Source organism: Salvelinus alpinus, chromosome 1 (genome assembly GCF_045679555.1).
Source record: "Salvelinus alpinus chromosome 1, SLU_Salpinus.1, whole genome shotgun sequence".
NCBI classification, from domain to species: Eukaryota; Metazoa; Chordata; class Actinopteri; order Salmoniformes; family Salmonidae; genus Salvelinus; species Salvelinus alpinus.
Window position 1 is genome coordinate 115,936,700 of NC_092086.1, and position 25,011 is coordinate 115,961,710.

The following is a 25,011-nucleotide window of genomic DNA, read 5'->3' on the forward strand; positions in this document are numbered from 1 at the left end:
TGATACAACACCTTGTGGAACTTTGGTCCAGAGGATATTCCTAGAAAAAGGGGCCCCAGTCCCAGTGTTACATACAGAGCGATGTCTGTCTAGGAGACTCTATACTCCAACCTCAGCTCATTTCCCAGGGAACCTGTGAAGACATTCCTTCACACCACTCCTTGCCCAACCAAAACCTCCCCTCCCGGCTCCAGTGTGTCCAAAGGTGCCATTTGAAAGCCATTCTCGGTCAGGACAGGAGCACCAAGCAGGCAGTTCTGTTTGTATTGTTACCTCCAGTAAACCGCAGTAGTATGTTCCGTATCAAGGTGGGAAGCAGATGAAGGCCAACTCTCTCTCAGCATGTGAGAATTACAATGTTAAAACAGAGAGAGGGAGGGGGGGGGGGGGAAAGGAAGTGTTTGACCGTCTTTCTCCCATAGACGATGGCACAACACAATCAGTGGCTTAGAAAAAGGTCTTACAACATTTGGGGGGAAAGAATGGTTAGGAAACGTGAATATGGCTTTTTATAAAAAGACTCAGAGAAACAGGTGAATTTAGTTTTATACAATCTTTATTACAACGTCCTCACCCGCTGTACATGTTCACATTTTAAATCAACAAGTTTTACAAGGACAGGAAACTATGAAATCCATCTGATTTTAAAATATCATGTTCTCTTCTCAAATGACCTCGGACTTCCTCATTCCACTGTTTGTTTCTCCCATACAGTGTGTACATATTGTATACAAACATCAATATAAACACATGGAAAATGGAAAATGTTATTTGGTAATTCAGTTAATGTAAAATAAGTTTTCTTCCTATGAATAAAAATACATTAACCATAAAACCTGCTGATAAGTTCTGACTGAAAAGCCTCAGTTATTATTGTTATTTTTAAACAAATATTTTCTCCTAGAAGTTTATTATAGCCTGGTTAAACCATACTGGAACGCTGATCACCATTGTTTGAAACATTCAGACTGGTTTAACCAGGCTATAAAAGGTTTATTGTCCCAAAGTTCCGGTTTCCCTGTCAAGACTGCACAAACCGATGTGGGACCAGGCTAGGAGACTAACTGATGTGGGACCAGGCTAGGAGACTAACTGATGTGGGACCAGGCTAGGAGACTAACTGATGTGGGACCAGGCTATGAGACTAACTGATGTGGGACCAGGCTAGGAGACTAGCTGATGTGGGACCAGGCTAGGAGACTAACTGATGTGGGACCAGGCTAGGAGACTAACTGATGTGGGACCAGGCTAGGAGACTAGCTGATGTGGGACCAGGCTAGGAGACTAGCTGATGTGGGACCAGTGTAGAACCGGTAGGAGTTAATAGACCCATTATCATGGACGGTAGTGAAAAAAACTGTCGTAACTTCAGTACCACTTTACTTAACACCAGAGGTTATAATGCATTATAATGCAATGTCATAAGCATATGACCCTATTATAATGTCTCATCTCATAACGGATGAAATACCAGCCGTTTGAGTCAGTTGACATAAAGAGACAAGATAATACTCTTATAGGTGCTTATAAACAGTTATGAAGCATTATAAGGCTTGAAGTAAAGTGTTACCATCATTTTCCCCAGAGCTCCTGTGTCATGATTAATGAAACTAACTAGTTCCAAACTGCACCCTATTCCCTATATAGGGCCCATAGGGATCTGGTCTAAAGTAGTGCACTAAGTAGGGAATAGTGTTCCATTTGGGATACTGCGGGGCAGTTCTACGTTCATCGGGAGACATGCAAAAAACCAAACAGGACAGACAGTTAAGAGACACGTTGCCCTACCAATCATATCAACACACGTCAGGACACCAGTCTTTCACACAAGAAGAGTCATAAAAAGTTCATCAGTTGCATAAGATGGGACAAATATATTTTTGTTATTATGTGAAAACTTGAATTAAAAAGAGACAACAGAATCAGGATCAACTACAATACTACAATACTAAGCTGTCTCCTCCTGGTTTTACACTAACACTTGAGGTAAAAGCCCTTTTAAACACCTTCATAACATCCTTGTTGACTTGCTGCCTGTTTGTCCACGGGCGCTACCATTTAGAGAGAGAGACTTCTCCCACTACTCTACCATTTAGAGAGAGAGACTTCCTAGCAGCCCCAGCTCCCCAACCCCATTAGAGGCTGTTGTGTCTGGTAGTGTCAGAGACAATATGAGCAGTCAGAGAGAGGACAGAGACAATATGAGCAGTCAAAGACAGGACAGAGACAATGAGCAGTCAGAGAGAGGACAGAGACAATATGAGCAGTCAGAGACAATATGAGCAGTCAGAGACAGGACAGTAAAGTCGTTTAACACGTTGAAGGTTTCAACATGATAGGTAGGAGGATGAAACGATTAATGAACTAGCAAAGTAGGGTTGTGAACGTTAAAACAAAATTGGGATCGTTAATAAAAAAAAATCCCTAACCGAAAAACAAATATTTTTTCTTTCATTTTATCATTTGTCCTAACCCAAAATCAGAAATAACTTTCTCTGTTAGCTGCTCATCTCTGGCCCTGCTATGTCCTTCTTCTGCTCCACGTGCTCTCTCCCTGTTAGTATCCATAGCAACGGCGCCGCTCGAATGATGAGTGAGAGAGACAGAGCTTTTAGATTATTTTTCGTCACAAAAAAATCAACTGACAAAACTCATGGAATATTATTATTTTCTGTCAGATATTCTCTCGTGTCGACTCTTAACGATGTTCCGGTCTTATATTGGATGAACTTGGTTGTTAATATTTGATGAAGTTGATTCACTTCTGACACCATGTTATGATGGTAAGAGATGACTGTACAGAGACACTGCTCAGCAGAGCAGGAGGCAGCAAACCCAGACCACATTCTGCCCCTTTTTAATATGAATTTTCCTTAACAGTGAATTTAAAAAAAATTACAAATCTTGTTTTTAAAATGGCAGTTGTAAAATGTTAAGAAAATATTTCCACATCCAAAAGGTTAAAGGTCAAGACAAAACCATGAGGGTGCAGAGTTGTCAGAACACGTCAACAACAATCTCTTTTATGTCACGTTAAAACGTCATACATCACGTTAAAACGTCTCGTATATCACTTTAAAACATGACACCCTCCCCAAAACCCTTTTTTACAATGACATCAGTGGCTGATAAACAGATATTCAGATTGTATGAAAATGAAATCAAAATCAGGAGATTCTAACGTTCCTAGTATGAAGTCCGTCTACGTTCTACTAAATCACAACAGTAGTCAAGTAAACAGTACACGGTCCAACCCGTTGGTAACCTACTGCTCGTTTCATTGGACAGACACCATGTCAGACAGTTAAACTCCTTTTCAAGTACGACACGACGCCCCACGTTGCATCAGAGACGTAAAGGCGTAGCACAGTGAGTGAGAACGGGAAATACGCCCCCACGCTAAACTCGAAGATCAACTTCATGTGTTATAATCCATCTCCTCGAGGCAGCAGTGGTTCTTTTACGAGTTCATGTGTTTTGTATTTCAGACCCTTTCGATACGTTCAAAATTACAATTTCCATCTGTTAGATATCGTCAGATATGACCACTGACTTAAGTCCACTGCTTAAAATATGGACACTAGCGTTTAGAAAGCAACTGGTACACTACACACTGAAACATGAACGAAGGACTGTTTCGTTCACACAGCAGAACTGTTCTCACATGGTCATAGGACAAAAGAGGAAAGAGCCGTTTGGAATTCCCCTCAAACAACGCAGGAGGACACGGGGAGAGAGATGCTTGATCAACGCAGGAGGACACGGGGAGAGAGATGCTTGATCAACGCAGGAGGACACGGGGAGAGAGATGCTTGATCAATGCAGGAGGACACGGGGAAAGAGATGCTTGATCAACGCAGGAGGACACGGGGAGAGAGATGCTTGATCAATGCAGGAGGACACGGGGAGAGAGATGATTGATCAACGCAGGAGGACACGGGGGAGAGACGCTTGATCAGTAAATCGCTGGTTCAATAATCAATAATGACCGCTGGCTGAGCGGACTACAGAGGGGAAGACGGTGCTCGCCTTATTTCAGGATCATTAAATAATTCAGCCAATTAAAAATGGTTGATTTAGAAAACAGTCAATTAGAAATAGGAAACTTTCTACTGTTAACATTTCTGATGATGATGATGATGATGAAGAAAGGCCTTGTCTAAAACACCCGGGACACTTGTGGAATATATTCTACAGCTAAATACACTGCCAACAGGCTAGAGAGGTCCCTATACAACTAACCTTTGAAATCTCCCACTACAGGCAATAACAAGACTATCGAACACAGACAAACGGAACGCACACTCAGAGTTACTGAACACATATAAAAAGGTACCGGGACAACTAAAGAGACCAACTCAGAGACATACCATGTCCCTCCTCTGTTACTAAACATGTCCCGACAGTCACTGGCTGCATGTCATTACATCACGTTCTGTAAACATCAAGATACGAAAATATCCTCCGATTTTAGAACGATTTAACAAAACATCAATCCACTACCAATTTGTGAAAAGTGCATCTCTGCTCACAACATTGTGTTACAAAAGAAATGTGAAAACAGTTTTTAGATAGAGGATTCCTGACAGAACAGTAACATGTTTTAGAGAAATGTGAAAACAGTTTTTAGATAGAGGATTCCTGACAGAACAGTAACATGTTTTAGAGAAATGTGAAAACAGTTATTAGATAGAGGATTCCTGACAGAACAGTAACATGTTTTAGAGAAATGTGAAAACAGTTATTAGATAGAGGATTCCTGACAGAACAGTAACATGTTTTAGAGAAATGTGAAAACAGTTATTAGATAGAGGATTCCTGACAGAACAGTAACATGTTTTAGAGAAATGTGAAAACAGTTATTAGATAGAGGATTCCTGACAGAACAGTAACATGTTTTAGAGAAATGTGAAAACAGTTATTAGATAGAGGATTCCTGACAGAACAGTAACATGTTTTAGAGAAATGTGAAAACAGTTTTTAGATAGAGGATTCCTGACAGAACAGTAACATGTTTTAGAGAAATGTGAAAACAGTTATTAGATAGAGGATTCCTGACAGAACAGTAACATGTTTTAGAGAAATGTGAAAACAGTTATTAGATAGAGGATTCCTGACAGAACAGTAACATGTTTTAGAGAAATGTGAAAACAGTTATTAGATAGAGGATTCCTGACAGAACAGTAACATGTTTTAGAGAAATGTGAAAACAGTTATTAGATAGAGGATTCCTGACAGAACAGTAACATGTTTTAGAGAAATGTGAAAACAGTTATTAGATAGAGGATTCCTGACAGAACAGTAACATGTTTTAGAGAAATGTGAAAACAGTTATTAGATAGAGGATTCCTGACAGAACAGTAACATGTTTTAGAGAAATGTGAAAACAGTTATTAGATAGAGGATTCCTGACAGAACAGTAACATGTTTTAGAGAAATGTGAAAACAGTTATTAGATAGAGGATTCCTGACAGAACAGTAACATGTTTTAGAGAAATGTGAAAACAGTTATTAGATAGAGGATTCCTGACAGAACAGTAACATGTTTTAGAGAAATGTGAAAACAGTTTTTAGATAGAGGATTCCTGACAGAACAGTAACATGTTTTAGAGAAATGTGAAAACAGTTTTTAGATAGAGGATTCCTGACAGAACAGTAACATGTTTTAGAGAAATGTGAAAACAGTTTTTAGATAGAGGATTCCTGACAGAACAGTAACATGTTTTAGAGAAATGTGAAAACAGTTATTAGATAGAGGATTCCTGACAGAACAGTAACATGTTTTAGAGAAATGTGAAAACAGTTTTTAGATAGAGGATTCCTGACAGAACAGTAACATGTTTTAGAGAAATGTGAAAACAGTTATTAGATAGAGGATTCCTGACAGAACAGTAACATGTTTTAGAGAAATGTGAAAACAGTTATTAGATAGAGGATTCCTGACAGAACAGTAACATGTTTTAGAGAAATGTGAAAACAGTTATTAGATAGAGGATTCCTGACAGAACAGTAACATGTTTTAGAGAAATGTGAAAACAGTTATTAGATAGAGGATTCCTGACAGAACAGTAACATGTTTTAGAGAAATGTGAAAACAGTTATTAGATAGAGGATTCCTGACAGAACAGTAACATGTTTTAGAGAAATGTGAAAACAGTTTTTAGATAGAGGATTCCTGACAGAACGGGAACAGAACAGTAACATGTTTTAGAGAAATGTGCATAATAATAATACTGTCAGTTAAAGAGCCAGGTAGACCAACTCATCCATCCTGAGCTGAAGGACTGAAGAGGACAGAACAGCGGAACGGTACAGGAGAGGTTTAATCCATCCTGAACTGTCTGGATTGCTTGGCAAAGCAGACGCCCGTTACAGAGTAGCGTCTGTCTGTCTGGTGGATAACTGAAGGGTTCCGGGGCTGGGGTCAGTTGTTGCCGTGTCTACCTGGTCTGGAGGGTCAGGACTCAGGGTGAAGGGTCACGTAGGGGTCATGGTGCCGTGTCGACCTGGCCTGGAGGGTCAGGAGTCAGGGTGAAGGGTCACGTAGGGGTCATGGTGCTGTGTCGACCTGGAGGGTCAGGAGTCAGGGTGAAGGGTCACGTAGGGGTCATGGTGCTGTGTCGACCTGGAGGGTCAGGAGTCAGGGTGAAGGGTCAGGAAGGGGTCATGGTGCCGTGTCTACCTGGCGGTGGTAGGCTGTACGTGTCCGGGGTAGGAGCGGCGTGTGCTGGTAGCCTGTCTCTGGCGGGCCAGGAAGGACTGTCCTGAACCCGTACTGGCCAGACGGTCCTCTGCTGCCTTCTTCTGGAGAGCCATGCCCTGAGGGGGGGACAGACACGGTGGCTTCATTAAGACAGATATTCATGAAAGGAATTGATGGTTCAATCCCCTGCGTCTGCTGTGGGACATTTCTTCAAATGTTTCACTCACAATCGCTGAAGACAGCACCACTACTCCTCAACAAAATACACACTGAAGCCAGACAGCACCACTACTCCTCAACAAAATACACACTGAAGCCAGACAGCACCACTACTCCTCAACAAAATACACACTGAAGCCAGACAGCACCACTACTCCTCAACAAAATACACACTGAAGCCAGACAGCACCACTACTCCTCAACAAAATACACACTGAAGCCAGACAGCACCACTACTCCTCAACAAAATACACACTGAAGCCAGACAGCACCACTACTCCTCAACAAAATACACACTGAAGCCAGACAGCACCACTACTCCTCAACAAAATACACACTGAAGCCAGACAGCACCCACTACTCCTTGTTTTTAATCTGGATGGAGTTTTCATTAGAAGTGACATAGGAAATCCTACAGCGCCCTCTAGTGTATGAAATGACTAATATAATGTATTATAAACTGGGTGGTTTGAGCCCTGAATGCTGATTGGCATTCATATCAGACTGTCTACCACGGGTATGAACAAAACATGTATTTTTACTGCTCTAATTACGTTGGTAACCAGTTTATAATATAGCAATAAGACACCGCAGGGGTTTGTGGTATATGACCAATATACCACGGCTAAGGGCGTTGCATTGTGCCAAAGAACAGCCCTTAGCCGTGATATATTGGCCATATACCACACCCCCTCGGGCCTCATTGGTTAAATATTGTGCTGGTTCAATACAACACTGACCATGCTGTACCAGGCAGACACTATGAGTTTCTCCTCCTGGTCTCTCTGGGCCTTGGTCTTGTCGTAGTCTTTCTGTAGAGGGAGATCAACAGAGGAACAGTAGGTTAGTAAAACGGGTTGAGTCTGACTGAGAAGATAAATGTAGTAAAGTTGTGGTATTATATTATATTATCTCTCTCTCTCTCTCTCTAACCCCTACACCCACCCTAATCTTAACCCTACCCCTTTCTCAAACCCAACCCCCATGTGAAGTATCCTGTAGCTGGTTCTTCAGGGCCTGGACCTAACCCTTACCCTCACCCTAAACCCAGTTCAACCCCTACACCCTAACCCCTACACCCTACACCAGCCCCTTGGTACCTCCAGAGAGTGCAGCATCCTCTCCTTCTCCTGCAGCTGGTTCTTCAAGGCCTGGACCTCTGGTGCTGAGCCCTGGTTCTGTTTAGGGTCCAGGGTCCGGATAACACTCTTCGCCTTCTCCAGGTACTTCTTATATCTGTCCTCCATCTGCTTCATGTCTTCATCCTTCTTCTTCAGTGCTTCCTCTAGCTCCTCCACTTTCTGGTCTGGAAGGAGAATCAGCACAATAGTTAAGACTAACAACTAAGTCACTATGGATAAAAGCATCTCTGCTAAGTCTAATTTGTGTATATTCTATATTTTATACAACGATAATAGATGTTTAAACTTACAGCTAGATGTGTATTTGGGCTCCAAGTCATCGATGTACGCACTCTTCTTCTGCAGTTCACTGTTCACTTCCCGTAACTTCTCCCTTTTAGAGAACACAACATCAGTAACAGACAAGTCAGGGTCATCCCTTACAGTGTAAAAAAATAAATAATATCAATCTGACCAAACTTTTAAAAACTTTCAAGCGTAATTGAACAAATAGTTAAATGACTACTTACATGTGTACATCATTCTTCTTCTTCAGAATGATTGACTAAAAAAAATAAAAAAAGTTTGGTTATGATTTCATCAAGACGAGAGACTTCCTTGGCTGTCCACCAGAGGGCGTTGTAAAAGCACCAACGATGTCACGTACATTCGGCCTACGCTGTGCTGACTCGACATGCTAACACATTGAGACACAGTGCAATACTGTAACGCTCGGAATTATGGAGCGATACACATATTTGATGTTGGTATATTGACTTTCTGTTTATTTTTTATTTCCCTAAAATTAAATGAAAAGGTGAACTGGAAATTGGACTTCCAAGTTCGAAATACGCCATGAATGATTTAGGAGCTAAGATTCATATCTCATGTGGTATGAAATAAGACCTGTAGCTAGGAGCTAGGATTCATATCTCATGTGGTATGAAATAAGACCTGTAGCTAGGAGCTAAGATTCATATCTCATGTGGTATGAAATAGGTGTAGCTAGAAGCTAAGATTCATATCTCATGTGGTATGAAATAGGTGTAGCTAGGAGCTAAGATTCATATCTCATGTGGTATGAAATAGGTGTAGCTAGGAGCAAGGATTCATATCTCATGTGGTATGAAATAGGTGTAGCTAGGAGCTAAGATTCATATCTCATGTGGTATGAAATAGGTGTAGCTAGAAGCTAAGATTCATATCTCATGTGGTATGAAATAGGTGTAGCTAGGAGCTAAGATTCATATCTCATGTGGTATGAAATAGGTGTAGCTAGGAGCAAGGATTCATATCTCATGTGGTATGAAATAGGTGTAGCTAGGAGCAAGGATTCATATCTCATGTGGTATGAAATAGGTGTAGCTAGGAGCTAGGATTCATATCTCATGTGGTATGAAATAGGTGTAGCTAGGAGCAAGGATTCATATCTCATGTGGTATGAAATAGGTGTAGCTAGGAGCTAAGATTCATATCTCATGTGGTATGAAATAGGTGTAGCTAGGAGCTAAGATTCATATCTCATGTGGTATGAAATAGGTGTAGCTAAGATTCATATCTCATGTGGTATGAAATAGGTGTAGCTAGGAGCTAAGATTCATATCTCATGTGGTATGAAATAGGTGTAGCTAGGAGCAAGGATTCATATCTCATGTGGTATGAAATAGGTGTAGCTAGGAGCTAAGATTCATATCTCATGTGGTATGAAATAGGTGTAGCTAGGAGCAAGGATTCATATCTCATGTGGTATGAAATAGGTGTAGCTAAGATTCATATCTCATGTGGTATGAAATAGGTGTAGCTAGGAGCTAAGATTCATATCTCATGTGGTATGAAATAGGTGTAGCTAGGAGCAAGGATTCATATCTCATGTGGTATGAAATAGGTGTAGCTAGGAGCTAAGATTCATATCTCATGTGGTATGAAATAGGTGTAGCTAGGAGCAAGGATTCATATCTCATGTGGTATGAAATAGGTGTAGCTAAGATTCATATCTCATGTGGTATGAAATAGGTGTAGCTAGGAGCTAAGATTCATATCTAATGTGGTATGAAATAGGTGTAGCTAGGAGCTAAGATTCATATCTCATGTGGTATGAAATAGGTGTAGCTAGGAGCTAAGATTCATATCTCATGTGGTATGAAATAGGTGTAGCTAAGATTCATATCTCATGTGGTATGAAATAAGACCTGTAGCTAGGAGCTAAGATTCATATCTCATGTGGTATGAAATAAGACCTGTAGCTAAGAGTCATATCTCATGTGGTATGAAATAGGTGTAGCTAGGAGCTAAGATTCATATCTCATGTGGTATGAAATAAGACCTGTAGCTAGAAGCTAAGATTCATATCTCATGTGGTATGAAATAGGTGTAGCTAGAAGCTAAGATTCATATCTCATGTGGTATGAAATAGGTGTAGCTAGGAGCTAAGATTCATATCTCATGTGGTATGAAATAGGTGTAGCTAGGAGCAAGGATTCATATCTCATGTGGTATGAAATAGGTGTAGCTAGGAGCTAAGATTCATATCTCATGTGGTATGAAATAGGTGTAGCTAGGAGCAAGGATTCATATCTCATGTGGTATGAAATAGGTGTAGCTAGGAGCAAGGATTCATATCTCATGTGGTATGAAATAGGTGTAGCTAGGAGCTAGGATTCATATCTCATGTGGTATGAAATAGGTGTAGCTAGGAGCAAGGATTCATATCTCATGTGGTATGAAATAGGTGTAGCTAGGAGCTAAGATTCATATCTCATGTGGTATGAAATAGGTGTAGCTAGGAGCTAAGATTCATATCTCATGTGGTATGAAATAGGTGTAGCTAAGATTCATATCTCATGTGGTATGAAATAGGTGTAGCTAGGAGCTAAGATTCATATCTCATGTGGTATGAAATAGGTGTAGCTAGGAGCAAGGATTCATATCTCATGTGGTATGAAATAGGTGTAGCTAGGAGCTAAGATTCATATCTCATGTGGTATGAAATAGGTGTAGCTAGGAGCAAGGATTCATATCTCATGTGGTATGAAATAGGTGTAGCTAAGATTCATATCTCATGTGGTATGAAATAGGTGTAGCTAGGAGCTAAGATTCATATCTCATGTGGTATGAAATAGGTGTAGCTAGGAGCAAGGATTCATATCTCATGTGGTATGAAATAGGTGTAGCTAGGAGCAAGGATTCATATCTCATGTGGTATGAAATAGGTGTAGCTAAGATTCATATCTCATGTGGTATGAAATAGGTGTAGCTAGGAGCTAAGATTCATATCTCATGTGGTATGAAATAGGTGTAGCTAGGAGCTAAGATTCATATCTCATGTGGTATGAAATAGGTGTAGCTAGGAGCTAAGATTCATATCTCATGTGGTATGAAATAGGTGTAGCTAAGATTCATATCTCATGTGGTATGAAATAAGACCTGTAGCTAGGAGCTAAGATTCATATCTCATGTGGTATGAAATAAGACCTGTAGCTAAGAGTCATATCTCATGTGGTATGAAATAGGTGTAGCTAGGAGCTAAGATTCATATCTCATGTGGTATGAAATAAGACCTGTAGCTAGAAGCTAAGATTCATATCTCATGTGGTATGAAATAGGTGTAGCTAGAAGCTAAGATTCATATCTCATGTGGTATGAAATAGGTGTAGCTAGGAGCTAAGATTCATATCTCATGTGGTATGAAATAGGTGTAGCTAGGAGCAAGGATTCATATCTCATGTGGTATGAAATAGGTGTAGCTAGGAGCTAAGATTCATATCTCATGTGGTATGAAATAGGTGTAGCTAGGAGCTAAGATTCATATCTCATGTGGTATGAAATAGGTGTAGCTAGGAGCAAGGATTCATATCTCATGTGGTATGAAATAGGTGTAGCTAGGAGCTAAGATTCATATCTCATGTGGTATGAAATAGGTGTAGCTAGGAGCAAGGATTCATATCTCATGTGGTATGAAATAGGTGTAGCTAGGAGCAAGGATTCATATCTCATGTGGTATGAAATAGGTGTAGCTAGGAGCTAGGATTCATATCTCATGTGGTATGAAATAGGTGTAGCTAGGAGCAAGGATTCATATCTCATGTGGTATGAAATAGGTGTAGCTAGGAGCTAAGATTCATATCTCATGTGGTATGAAATAGGTGTAGCTAGGAGCTAAGATTCATATCTCATGTGGTATGAAATAGGTGTAGCTAAGATTCATATCTCATGTGGTATGAAATAGGTGTAGCTAGGAGCTAAGATTCATATCTCATGTGGTATGAAATAGGTGTAGCTAAGATTCATATCTCATGTGGTATGAAATAGGTGTAGCTAGGAGCTAAGATTCATATCTCATGTGGTATGAAATAGGTGTAGCTAGGAGCAAGTATTCATATCTCATGTGGTATGAAATAGGTGTAGCTAGGAGCTAAGATTCATATCTCATGTGGTATGAAATAGGTGTAGCTAGGAGCAAGGATTCATATCTCATGTGGTATGAAATAGGTGTAGCTAGGAGCTAAGATTCATATCTCATGTGGTATGAAATAGGTGTAGCTAGGAGCAAGGATTCATATCTCATGTGGTATGAAATAGGTGTAGCTAAGATTCATATCTCATGTGGTATGAAATAGGTGTAGCTAGGAGCTAAGATTCATATCTCATGTGGTATGAAATAGGTGTAGCTAGGAGCAAGGATTCATATCTCATGTGGTATGAAATAGGTGTAGCTAGGAGCTAAGATTCATATCTCATGTGGTATGAAATAGGTGTAGCTAGGAGCAAGGATTCATATCTCATGTGGTATGAAATAGGTGTAGCTAAGATTCATATCTCATGTGGTATGAAATAGGTGTAGCTAGGAGCTAAGATTCATATCTCATGTGGTATGAAATAGGTGTAGCTAGGAGCTAAGATTCATATCTCATGTGGTATGAAATAGGTGTAGCTAAGATTCATATCTCATGTGGTATGAAATAGGTGTAGCTAGGAGCTAAGATTCATATCTCATGTGGTATGAAATAGGTGTAGCTAGGAGCAAGGATTCATATCTCATGTGGTATGAAATAGGTGTAGCTATGAGCTAAGATTCATATCTCATGTGGTATGAAATAGGTGTAGCTAGGAGCTAAGATTCATATCTCATGTGGTATGAAATAGGTGTAGCTAGGAGCAAGGATTCATATCTCATGTGGTATGAAATAGGTGTAGCTAGGAGCTAAGATTCATATCTCATGTGGTATGAAATAGGTGTAGCTAGGAGCAAGGATTCATATCTCATGTGGTATGAAATAGGTGTAGCTAGGAGCAAGGATTCATATCTCATGTGGTATGAAATAGGTGTAGCTAGGAGCTAGGATTCATATCTCATGTGGTATGAAATAGGTGTAGCTAGGAGCAAGGATTCATATCTCATGTGGTATGAAATAGGTGTAGCTAGGAGCTAAGATTCATATCTCATGTGGTATGAAATAGGTGTAGCTAGGAGCTAAGATTCATATCTCATGTGGTATGAAATAGGTGTAGCTAAGATTCATATCTCATGTGGTATGAAATAGGTGTAGCTAGGAGCTAAGATTCATATCTCATGTGGTATGAAATAGGTGTAGCTAGGAGCAAGGATTCATATCTCATGTGGTATGAAATAGGTGTAGCTAGGAGCTAAGATTCATATCTCATGTGGTATGAAATAGGTGTAGCTAGGAGCAAGGATTCATATCTCATGTGGTATGAAATAGGTGTAGCTAAGATTCATATCTCATGTGGTATGAAATAGGTGTAGCTAGGAGCTAAGATTCATATCTCATGTGGTATGAAATAGGTGTAGCTAGGAGCAAGGATTCATATCTCATGTGGTATGAAATAGGTGTAGCTAGGAGCTAAGATTCATATCTCATGTGGTATGAAATAGGTGTAGCTAGGAGCAAGGATTCATATCTCATGTGGTATGAAATAGGTGTAGCTAAGATTCATATCTCATGTGGTATGAAATAGGTGTAGCTAGGAGCTAAGATTCATATCTCATGTGGTATGAAATAGGTGTAGCTAGGAGCTAAGATTCATATCTCATGTGGTATGAAATAGGTGTAGCTAGGAGGTAAGATTCATATCTCATGTGGTATGAAATAGGTGTAGCTAAGATTCATATCTCATGTGGTAGTGTGTAGCTAGGAAACAAAGCCTCTATAGAGACTAGTAGCACCCTGATTTAAAATCAACAGCATGTATACTGAACAAAAATATAAACGCAAAATGCAATGATTTTACTGAGTTACAGTTCATAGAAGGAAATCTGTCAATTTTAATTAATTAATTAGGTACTAATCTATGGATTTCACTTGACTGGGCAGGGGTGCAGCCTTGGGTGGGGGTGCAGGGGTGCAACCTTGGGTGGGGGTGCAGCCTTGGGTGGGCCTGGGAGGGCATAGGCCCACCCACTGGGGAGACAGGCCCAGGCCCAGCCAATCAGAATTCGTTTTTCCCCCACATAAAAAGGGCTTTATTACAAACAAATATTCCTCAGTTTCATCAGCTGTCTGGGTGGCTGGTCTCAGACGATCCTGCAGGTGACGATGCTGGATGTGGAGGTCCTGGGTTGGCGTGGTTACACGTGGTTGTGAGGATTGTTGGACGTATTGCCAAAATCTCTAAAACGAAGTTGGAGGCGGCTTATGGTAGAGAAATTAACATTCAATTCTCTGGCAACAGCTCTGGTGGAAATTCCAGCGGTCAGCATGCCAATTGCACAATCCATAAAAACTGTTATTGTCCCCAGCACAAGGTGCATCTGTGTATTGATCATGCTTTTTGTTCACAAAATGTGAGATAAATATGCTTTATGTGCATATGGAACATTTCTGGGATATTTTATTTCAGCTCATGAAACGTGGGACCAACACTTTACATGTTGCGTTTATATTTTTGGTCAGTATAGATTGAAAATGCAATTCTTAACCACTAATCTAACTACACTGAGTCTACAAAACATTAAGAACACCTTCCTAACATTGAGTTGCACCCCCTTTCGCCCTCAGAACAGCCTCAATTCATCAGGGGAGGGACTCTACAAGGTGTCGAAAGCATTCCACAGGGACGCTGGTCCATGTTGACTCCAATGCTTCCCACAGTTGTGTCAAGTTGGCTGGAGGACCATTCATGATTCACACAGGAAACTGTTGAGAGTGAAAACCCCAGCAACGGTGCAGTTCTTGACACAAACCGGTGTGCCTGGCACCTACTACCATACTCCGTTCAAAGGCACTTAAATCTTTTGTCATGTCCATTCACCCTCTGAATGGAATTGTCTCAAGGCTTAAAAATCATTTTTTAACTGGTCTCCTTCCCTTCATCTACACTGATTAAAGTGGATTAAACAAGGGACATCAATAAGGGATCGTAGCTTTCACCTGGATTCACCTGGTCAGTCTGTGTCATGGAAAGAGCAGGTGTTCTTAATGTTTTGTCCACTCAGTGTATAATGGAAGGAAACTATTACACATGAAGTGAAGGAGTCTAACTGGGATCTCCAAGCCATACTTACAATCACCTGGGGGGGGAAGCAGAGTTAGAGAGAGAGGATGGGTGATTTAATACAGGACAAAACCAGGGACCCACAGAGGGGGGGGGGGGGGCGAGAGGGAGGGGGCAAGAGAGAGAGAGAAAGAGAGGGGGGTGAGAGAGAGAGAGAGAGAGAGGGCGAGAGAGAGGGGGGGGGGGGCGAGAGCCCCATTTCAGTTAGATTGGTCATGCAGTGAGGAGACAAAGACAAGAGGCGGTTACGTCGTCACACACACACAATACTCTTCCTGCTGATGTCATCGATGACAGTCCCATTATCCAATCAGGAGAGCTCTATACACACACACGACTTCTAACCTTCAACCAGGATAGGTTGGCCGGGTAAATCAATGCCTTTCCAACGCTACAACATGAGTGATGTTACACAGACGACAACCGAGAACACACACACACACACACACGCACACACACACACACACAGAGTGTTAGAATGTTAGTGACACGTAACAACACATCCATGCAGTTTATGGGTTGATATGAGGACAATGAAACAGACTAACATTAGTAACTTGTTGCTTTATTTTCTCATCGGGGAAAAAAGGTATTCTGGGTAAAAGAGCCAGACAAGAGTATGAACTGACATGACGTAGCAGAAAGAGCCAGCTCCCTTCACCGGATCTAATGTGAACACCCCCAGGATGACAGGGTGTTGTGGGGGTTTCTGTAGTTGAATGTGAACACCCCCAGGATGACAGGGTGTTGTGGGGTGTTCTGTAGTTTAATGTGAACACCCCCAGGATGACAGGGTGTTGTGGGGTGTTCTGTAGTTGAATGTGAACACCCCCAGGATGACATGGTGTTGTGGGGTGTTCTGTAGTTGAATGTGAACACCCCCAGGATGACATGGTGTTGTGGGGTGTTCTGTAGTTTAATGTGAACACCCCCAGGATGACAGGGTGTTGTGGGGTGTTCTGTAGTTTAATGTGAACACCCCCAGGATGACAGGGTGTTGTGGGGTGTTCTGTAGTTTAATGTGAACACCCCCAGGATGACAGGGTGTTGTGGGGTGTTCTGTAGTTTAATGTGAACACCCCCAGGATGACAGGGTGTTGTGGGGTGTTCTGTAGTTTAATGTGAACACCCCCAGGATGACAGGGTGTTGTGGGGTGTTCTGTAGTTTAATGTGAACACCCCCAGGATGACATGGTGTTGTGGGGTGTTCTGTAGTTTAATGTGAACACCCCCAGGATGACAGGGTGTTGTGGGGGATTCTGTAGTTGAATGTGAACACCCCCAGGATGACAGGGTGTTGTGGGGTGTTCTGTAGTTTAATGTGAACACCCCCAGGATGACAGGGTGTTGTGGGGGGTTCTGTAGTTTAATGTGAACACCCCCAGGATGACAGGGTGTTGTGGGGGGTTCTGTAGTTTAATGTGAACACCCCCAGGATGACAGGGTGTTGTGGGGGGTTCTGTAGTTTAATGTGAACACCCCCAGGATGACAGGGTGTTCTGTAGTTTAATGTGAACACCCCCAGGATGACAGGGCGTTGTGTAGTTTAATGTGAACACCCCCAGGATGACAGAGTGTTCTGTAGGTTAATGTGAACACCCCCAGGATGACAGGGTGTTCTGTAGTTTAATGTGAACACCCCCAGGATGACAGGGTGTTCTGTAGTTTAATGTGAACACCCCCAGGATGACAGTTTCTGTAGTTTCCAGTTCTTTAAATAGTTGTTCTGATCGTTGTAATGTAATAAACCGCGGCATCTCTATAAACAGCAGCAGGTAGTCTGGCGAGATAGGCTGATCTGAGATCAGTTTAGTGGTACTCACATCCTCTGCTTTGGAGCCCTGTTCCTGAAGACTCCTCTGCAGCTCCTCCACCTGACTCTGACCCTCAATCAGTCTCTGGTTCACCAGTCTGGAACACACAGTCACCATGAGTCAGTGTGTGTGTGTGTGTGTGTGCACGGGGGGAGGGGGGTTACAATTAGGGTTAGAACTAGGGTTAGAGAAAATAGGATTTTTAATAGAAATTCATTTGAGGTATTCACAAGGACATAAACATATGTAGTGTGTGTGTGTGTAGTGTGTATAGTGTGTATGTAGGTGTGTAGTGTGTGTACAGTGTGTATAGTGTGTGTAGTGTGTGTATAGTGTGTGTTGTGTGTGTATAGTGTAGTGTGTATAGTGTAGTGTGTATAGTGTGTGTATGTAATGTGTATAGTGTGTGTGTGTGTGTGTGTGTGTGTGTGTATAGTGTGTGTGTGTGTAGTGTGTGTGTGTGTAGTGTGTGTGTGTGTAGTGTGTTGTGTGTGTGTGTATGTAGTGTGTGGACCTGTTTTCTGTCTCCAGTTCGTTCTTCCTGCTGTTAGCGTCCTCCAGCAGACTCTGCAGCAGAGCGATCTTGTCATTATCAGAACCCTCCTGGGCCAGCTTCAACATGTTGTTCTCATGTTGCAGTCTGATCAGCCTCTCTCTGGAACACAGGACCACCACATGACCAACATTACCGTCTAACACATTATCCACATTACCAACACATTACTGTCTAACACATTATCCACATGACCAACATTACCGTCTAACACATTATCCACATGACCAACATTACCGTCTAACACATTATCCACATTACCAACACATTACTGTCTAACACATTATCCACATTACCAACACATTACCGTCTAACACATTATCCACATTACCAACACATTACTGTCTAACACATTATCCACATTACCAACACATTACTGTCTAACACATTATCCACATTACCAACACATTATCCACATGACCAACACATTACTGTCTAACACATTATCCACATGACCAACACATTACTGTCTAACACATTATCCACATTACCAACACATTACTGTCTAACACATTATCCACATTACCAACACATTACTGTCTAACACATTATCCACATTACCAACACATTATCCACATTACCAACACATTACTGTCTAACACATTATCCACATTACCAACACATTACTGTCTAACACATTATCCACATTACCAACACATTACTGTCTAACACATTATCCACATTACCAACACATTACCCACATTACCAACACTACTGTCCAACACATTACCCACATTACCAACATTACTGTTTAACACATTACTAACATTACTGTCCAACACATTACCCACATTACCAACACTACTGTCCAACACATTACCAACACTACTGTCCAACACATTACCCACATTACCAACACTACTGTCCAACACATTACCAACACTACTGTCCAACACATTACCCACATTACCAACACTACTGTCCAACACATTACCAACACTACTGTCCAACACATTACCCACATTACTGTCCAACACATTACCCACATTACCAACACTACTGTCCAACACATTACCAACACTACTGTCTAACACATTACCAACATTACCAACACTACTGTCCAACACATTACCCACATTACCAACACTACTGTCCAACACATTACCAACACTACTGTCTAACACATTACCAACATTACCCACATTACCAACATTACCGTCTAACACATTACCCACACTACTGTCTAACACATTACCCACATTACTGTCTAACACATTACCCACATTACTGTCTAACACATTACCAACATTACCAACACTACTGTCCAACACATTACCAGCATTACTGTCCAACACATTACCCACATTACCAACATTACTGTCTAACACATTATCAACACTACTGTCCAACACATTACCCACATTACCAACACTACTGTCCAACACATTACCCACATTGCCAACATTACTGTCTAACACATTACCCACATTACTGTCTAACACATTACCAACACTACTGTCCAACACATTACCCACATTACTGTTTAACACATTACCCACATTACTGTCCAACACATTACCCACATTACTGTCCAACACATTACCCACATTACCAGTACTATATCTCTTGACACAATGATGAAAATAATCATGGCCTCTAAACCTTCAAGCTGCATACTGGATCCTATTCCTACTAAACTACTGAAAGAGCTGCTTCCTGTGCTTGGCCCTCCTATGTTGAACATAATAAACGGCTCTCTATCCACCGGATGTGTACCAAACTCACTAAAAGTGGCAGTAATAAAGCCTCTCTTGAAAAAGCCAAACCTTGACCCGGAAAATGTAAAAAACTATCGGCCTATATCGAATCTTCCATTCCTCTCAAAAATTTTAGAAAAAGCTGTTGCGCAGCAACTCACTGCCTTCCTGAAGACAAACAATGTATACGAAATGCTTCAGTCTGGTTTTAGACCCCATCATAGCACTGAGACTGCACTTGTGAAGGTGGTAAATGACCTTTTAATGGCGTCAGACCGAGGCTCTGCATCTGTCCTCGTGCTACTAGACCTTAGTGCTGCCTTTGACACCATCGATCACCACATTCTTTTGGAGAGACTGGAAACCCAAATTGGTCTACACGGACAAGTTCTGGCCTGGTTTAGATCTTATCTGTCGGAAAGATATCAGTTTGTCTCTGTGAATGGTTTGTCCTCTGACAAATCAACTGTACATTTCGGTGTTCCTCAAGGTTCCGTTTTAGGACCACTATTGTTTTCACTATATATTTTACCTCTTGGGGATGTTATTCGAAAACATAATGTTAACTTTCACTGCTATGCGGATGACACACAGCTGTACATTTCAATGAAACATGGTGAAGCCCCAAAATTGCCCTCGCTAGAAGCCTGTGTTTCAGACATAAGGAAGTGGATGGCTGAAAACGTTCTACTTTTAAACTCGGACAAAACAGAGATGCTTGTTCTCGGTCCCAAGAAACAAAGAGATCTTCTGTTAAATCTGACAATTAATCTTGATGGTTGTAAAGTCGTCTCAAATAAAACTGAAGGACCTCGGCGTTACTCTTGACCCTGATCTCTCTTTTGACGAACATATCAAGACTGTTTCAAGGACAGCTTTTTTCCATCTACGTAACATTGCAAAAATCTGAAATTTTCTGTCCAAAAATGATGCAGAAAAATTAATCCATGCATTTGTTACTTCTAGGTTAGACTACTGCAATGCTCTACTTTCCGGCTACCCGGATAAAGCACTAAATAAACTTCAGTTAGTGCTAAATACGGCTGCTAGAATCCTGACTAGAACCAAGAAATTTGATCATATTACTCCAGTGCTAGCTTCCCTACACTGGCTTCCTGTTAAGGCAAGGGCTGATTTCAAGGTTTTACTGTTAACCTATAAAGTGTTACATGGGCTTGCTCCTACCTATCTTTCCGAGTTGGTCCTGCCGTACATACCTACACGTACGCTACGGTCACAAGACGCAGGCCTCCTAATTGTCCCTAGAATTTCTAAGCAAACAGCTGGAGGCAGGGCTTTCTCCTATAGATCTCCATTTTTATGGAATGGTCTGCCTACCCATGTGAGAGATGCAGACTCGGTCTCAACCTTTAAGTCTTTACTGAAGACTTATCTCTTCAGTAGGTCATATGATTGAGTGTAGTCTGGCCCAGGAGTGTGAAGGTGAACGGAAAGGCTCTGGAGCAACGAACCGCCCTTGCTGTCTCTGCCTGGCCGGTTCCCCTCCACTGGGATTCTCTGCCTCTAACCCTATTACAGGGGCTGAGTCACTGGCTTACTGGTGCTCTTTCATGCCGTCCCTAGGAGGGGTGCGTCACTTGAGTGGGTTGAGTTACTGACGTGATCTTCCTGTCTGGGTTGGCGCCCCCCCTTGGTTTGTGCTGTGGTGGAGATCTTTGGGGGCTATACTCGGCCTTGTCTCAGGATTGTAAGTTGGTGGTTGAAGGTATCCCTCTAGTGGTGCGGGGGCTGTGCTTTGGCAAAGTGGGTGGGGTTATATCCTTCCTGTTTGGCCCTGTCCGGGGGTATCATCGGATGGGGCCACAGTGTCTCCTGACCCCTCCTGTCTCAGCCTCCAGTATTTATGCTGCAGTAGTTTGTGTCGGGGGGCTAGGGCCAGTTGGTTATATCTGGAGTACTTCTCCTGTCTTATCCAGTGTCCTGTGTGAATTTAAGTATGCTCTCTCTAATTCTCTCCTTCTCTCTTTCTTTCTCTCTCTCGGAGGACCTGAGCCCTAGGACCATACGTCAGGACTACTGGGCATGATGACTCCTTGCTGTCCCCAGTCCACCTGGCCTTGCTGCTGTCCCAGTTTCAACTGTTCTGCCTGCGGTTATGGAACCCCTAGGAACTCCCTAGAAAACTCCCTAGAATTCCTGATTATTATTTGACCATGCTTGTCATTTATGAACATTTTGAACATCTTGGCCATGTTCTGCTATAATCTCCACCCGGCACAGCCAGAAGAGGACTGGCCACCCCTCATAGCCTGGTTCCTCTCTAGGTTTTGGCCTTTCTAGGGAGTTTTTCCTAGCCACCGTGCTTCTACACCTGCATTGCTTGCTGTTTGGGGTTTTAGGCTGGGTTTCTGTACAGCACTTCGAGATATTAGCTGATGTACGAAGGGCTATATAAAATAAACTTGATTGACTTGACTACTGTCCAACACATTACCAACATTACTGTCCAACACATTACCCACATTACTGTCCAACACATTACCCACATTACCAACATTACTGTCTAACACATTACCCACATTACCAACATTACTGTCTGACACATTACCCACATTACCAACACTACTGTCCAACACATTACCAACATTACTGTTTAACACATTACTAATATTACTGTCCAACACATTACCAACATTACTGTCCAACACATTATCAACATTACTGTCCAACACATTACCCACATTACCAACACTACAGTCCAACACATTACCAACATTACCAACATTACTGTTTAACACATTACCAACATTACTGTCCAACACATTACCCACATTACTGTTCAACACATTACCCACATTACTGTCTAACACATTACCAACACTACTGTCTAACACATTACCAACATTACTGTCTAACACATGACCAACACTACTGTCTAACACATTACCCACATTACCAACATTACTGTCCAACACATTACCCACATTACCAACATTACTGTCTGACACATTACCCACATTACCAACACTACTGTCCAACACATTACCAACATTACTGTTTAACACATTACTAATATTACTGTCCAACACATTACCAACATTACTGTCCAACACATTACCAACATTACTGTCCAACACATTACCCACATTACCAACACTACTGTCCAACACATTACCAACATTACTGTTTAACACATTACCAACATTACTGTCCAACACATTACCCACTTTACTGTCCAACACATTACCCACATTACCAACATTACTGTCTAACACATTACCAACACTACTGTCTAACACATTACCAACATTACTGTCTAACACATGACCAACACTACTGTCTAACACATTACCCACATTACCAACATTACTGTCCAACACATTACCCACATTACCAACATTACTGTCCAACACATTACCAACATTACTGTCCAACACATTACCCACATTACCAACATTACTGTCTAACACATTACCAACACTACTGTCCAACACATTACCAACATTACTGTCCAACACATTACTGTCCAACACATTACCCACATTACTGTCCAACACATTACCCACATTACCAACATTACTGTCCAACACATTATCAACATTACTGTCCAACACATTACCCACATTACCAACATTACTGTCCAACACATTATCAACATTACTGTCCACACATTACCCACATTATCAACACTACTGTCCAACATATTACCAACACTACTGTCTGACACATTACCCACATTACCAACACTACTGTCCAACACATTACCAAAATTACTGTTTAATACATTACTAATATTACTGTCCAACACATTACCAACATTACTGTTCAACACATTACCCACATTACCAACACTACTGTCCAACACATTACCAACATTACTGTTTAACACATTACTAACATTACTGTCCAACACATTACCAACATTACTGTCCAACACATTACCCACATTACTGTCCAACACATTACCCACATTACCAACACTACTGTCTAACACATGACCAACATTACTGTCTAACACATGACCAACATTACTGTCTAACACATTACCCACATTACCAACATTACTGTTTAACACGGTAACACACAGAGACAGACACGTTACTGTCTAACACGGTAACACTAACGCTAGCTGTGTTTCCAGCCACTAGACCGAGCTATACTACACTAACGCTAGCTGTGTTTCCAGCCACTAGACTGAGCTATGCTACGCTAACGCTAGCTGTGTTTCCAGCCACTAGACTGAGCTATGCTACGCTAACGCTAGCTGTGTTTCCAGTCACTAGACTGAGCTATGCTACACTAACGCTAGCTGTGTTTCCAACCACTAGACTGAGCTACGCTACACTAACGCTAGCTGTGTTTCCAGCCACTAGACTGAGCTATGCTACACTAACGCTAGCTGTGTTTCCAGCCACTAGACTGAGTTACGCTACACTAACGCTAGCTGTGTTTCCAGCCACTAGACTGAGTTACGCTACACTAACGCTAGCTGTGTTTCCAGCCACTAGACTGAGCTACGCTACACTAACGCTAGCTGTGTTTCCAGCCACTAGACTGAGTTACGCTACACTAACGCTAGCTGTGTTTCCAGCCACTAGACTGAGCTATGCTACACTAACGCTAGCTGCAGCAGCAGGAAATGTCATTCCATGATGTAACTCTGAAGGATCTGGAGACATACTGAACATTACATAATTAACAAGCATAACTCTCAGTCCATAGTACATTACCCAGCCAGGCCACTCATCAGCCTTATACAGAGCAGTACATTACCCAGCCAGACCAGTCATCAGCCTTCTACAGAGCAGTACATTACCCAGCCAGGCCACTCATCAGCCTTCTACAGAGCAGTACATTACCCAGCCAGACCACTCATCAGCCTTCTACAGAGCAGTACATTACCCAGCCAGGCCACTCATCAGCCTTCTACAAAGCAGTACATTACCCAGCCAGACCACTCATCAGCCTTCTACAGAGCAGTACATTACCCAGCCAGGCCAGTCATCAGCCTTCTACAAAGCAGTACATTACCCAGCCAGACCACTCATCAGCCTTCTACAAAGCAGTACATTACCCAGCCAGACCAGTCATCAGCCTTCTACAGAGCAGTACATTACCCAGCCAGACCAGTCATCAGCCTTCTACAGAGCAGTACATTACCCAGCCAGACCAGTCATCAGCCTTCTACAGAGCAGTACATTACCCAGCCAGACCAGTCATCAGCCTTCTACAGAGCAGTACATTACCCAGCCAGACCAGTCATCAGCCTTCTACAAAGCAGTACATTACCCAGCCAGACCACTCATCAGCCTTCTACAGAGCAGTACATTACACAGCCAGGCCAGTCATCAGCCTTCTACAGAGCAGTACATTACCCAGCCAGACCAGTCATCAGCCTTCTACAGAGCAGTACATTACCCAGCCAGACCAG

The 25,011-nt window shown here is 41.9% G+C and overlaps 1 protein-coding gene across 1 annotated transcript in view; it reads right to left on the reverse strand.

Annotated features, from left to right (window-relative positions):
- Positions 1-538: 538 nt before the first annotated feature.
- The window catches only part of LOC139539429 (protein Hook homolog 3-like), a 60,227-nt gene continuing 35,754 nt past the window's right edge, over positions 539-25,011 (reverse strand). Inside the window, exons 14-20 of the mRNA XM_071342383.1 lie at positions 17,884-18,024; positions 17,379-17,466; positions 8,574-8,608; positions 8,355-8,437; positions 8,023-8,228; positions 7,663-7,734; positions 539-6,819 (exon numbers count right to left, since the gene is read on the reverse strand). Of these exons, the coding sequence (XP_071198484.1) occupies positions 6,679-6,819; positions 7,663-7,734; positions 8,023-8,228; positions 8,355-8,437; positions 8,574-8,608; positions 17,379-17,466; positions 17,884-18,024 (766 nt within the window). The 3' untranslated portion in view covers positions 539-6,678. The remainder of the gene's footprint in view (positions 6,820-7,662; positions 7,735-8,022; positions 8,229-8,354; positions 8,438-8,573; positions 8,609-17,378; positions 17,467-17,883; positions 18,025-25,011) is intronic.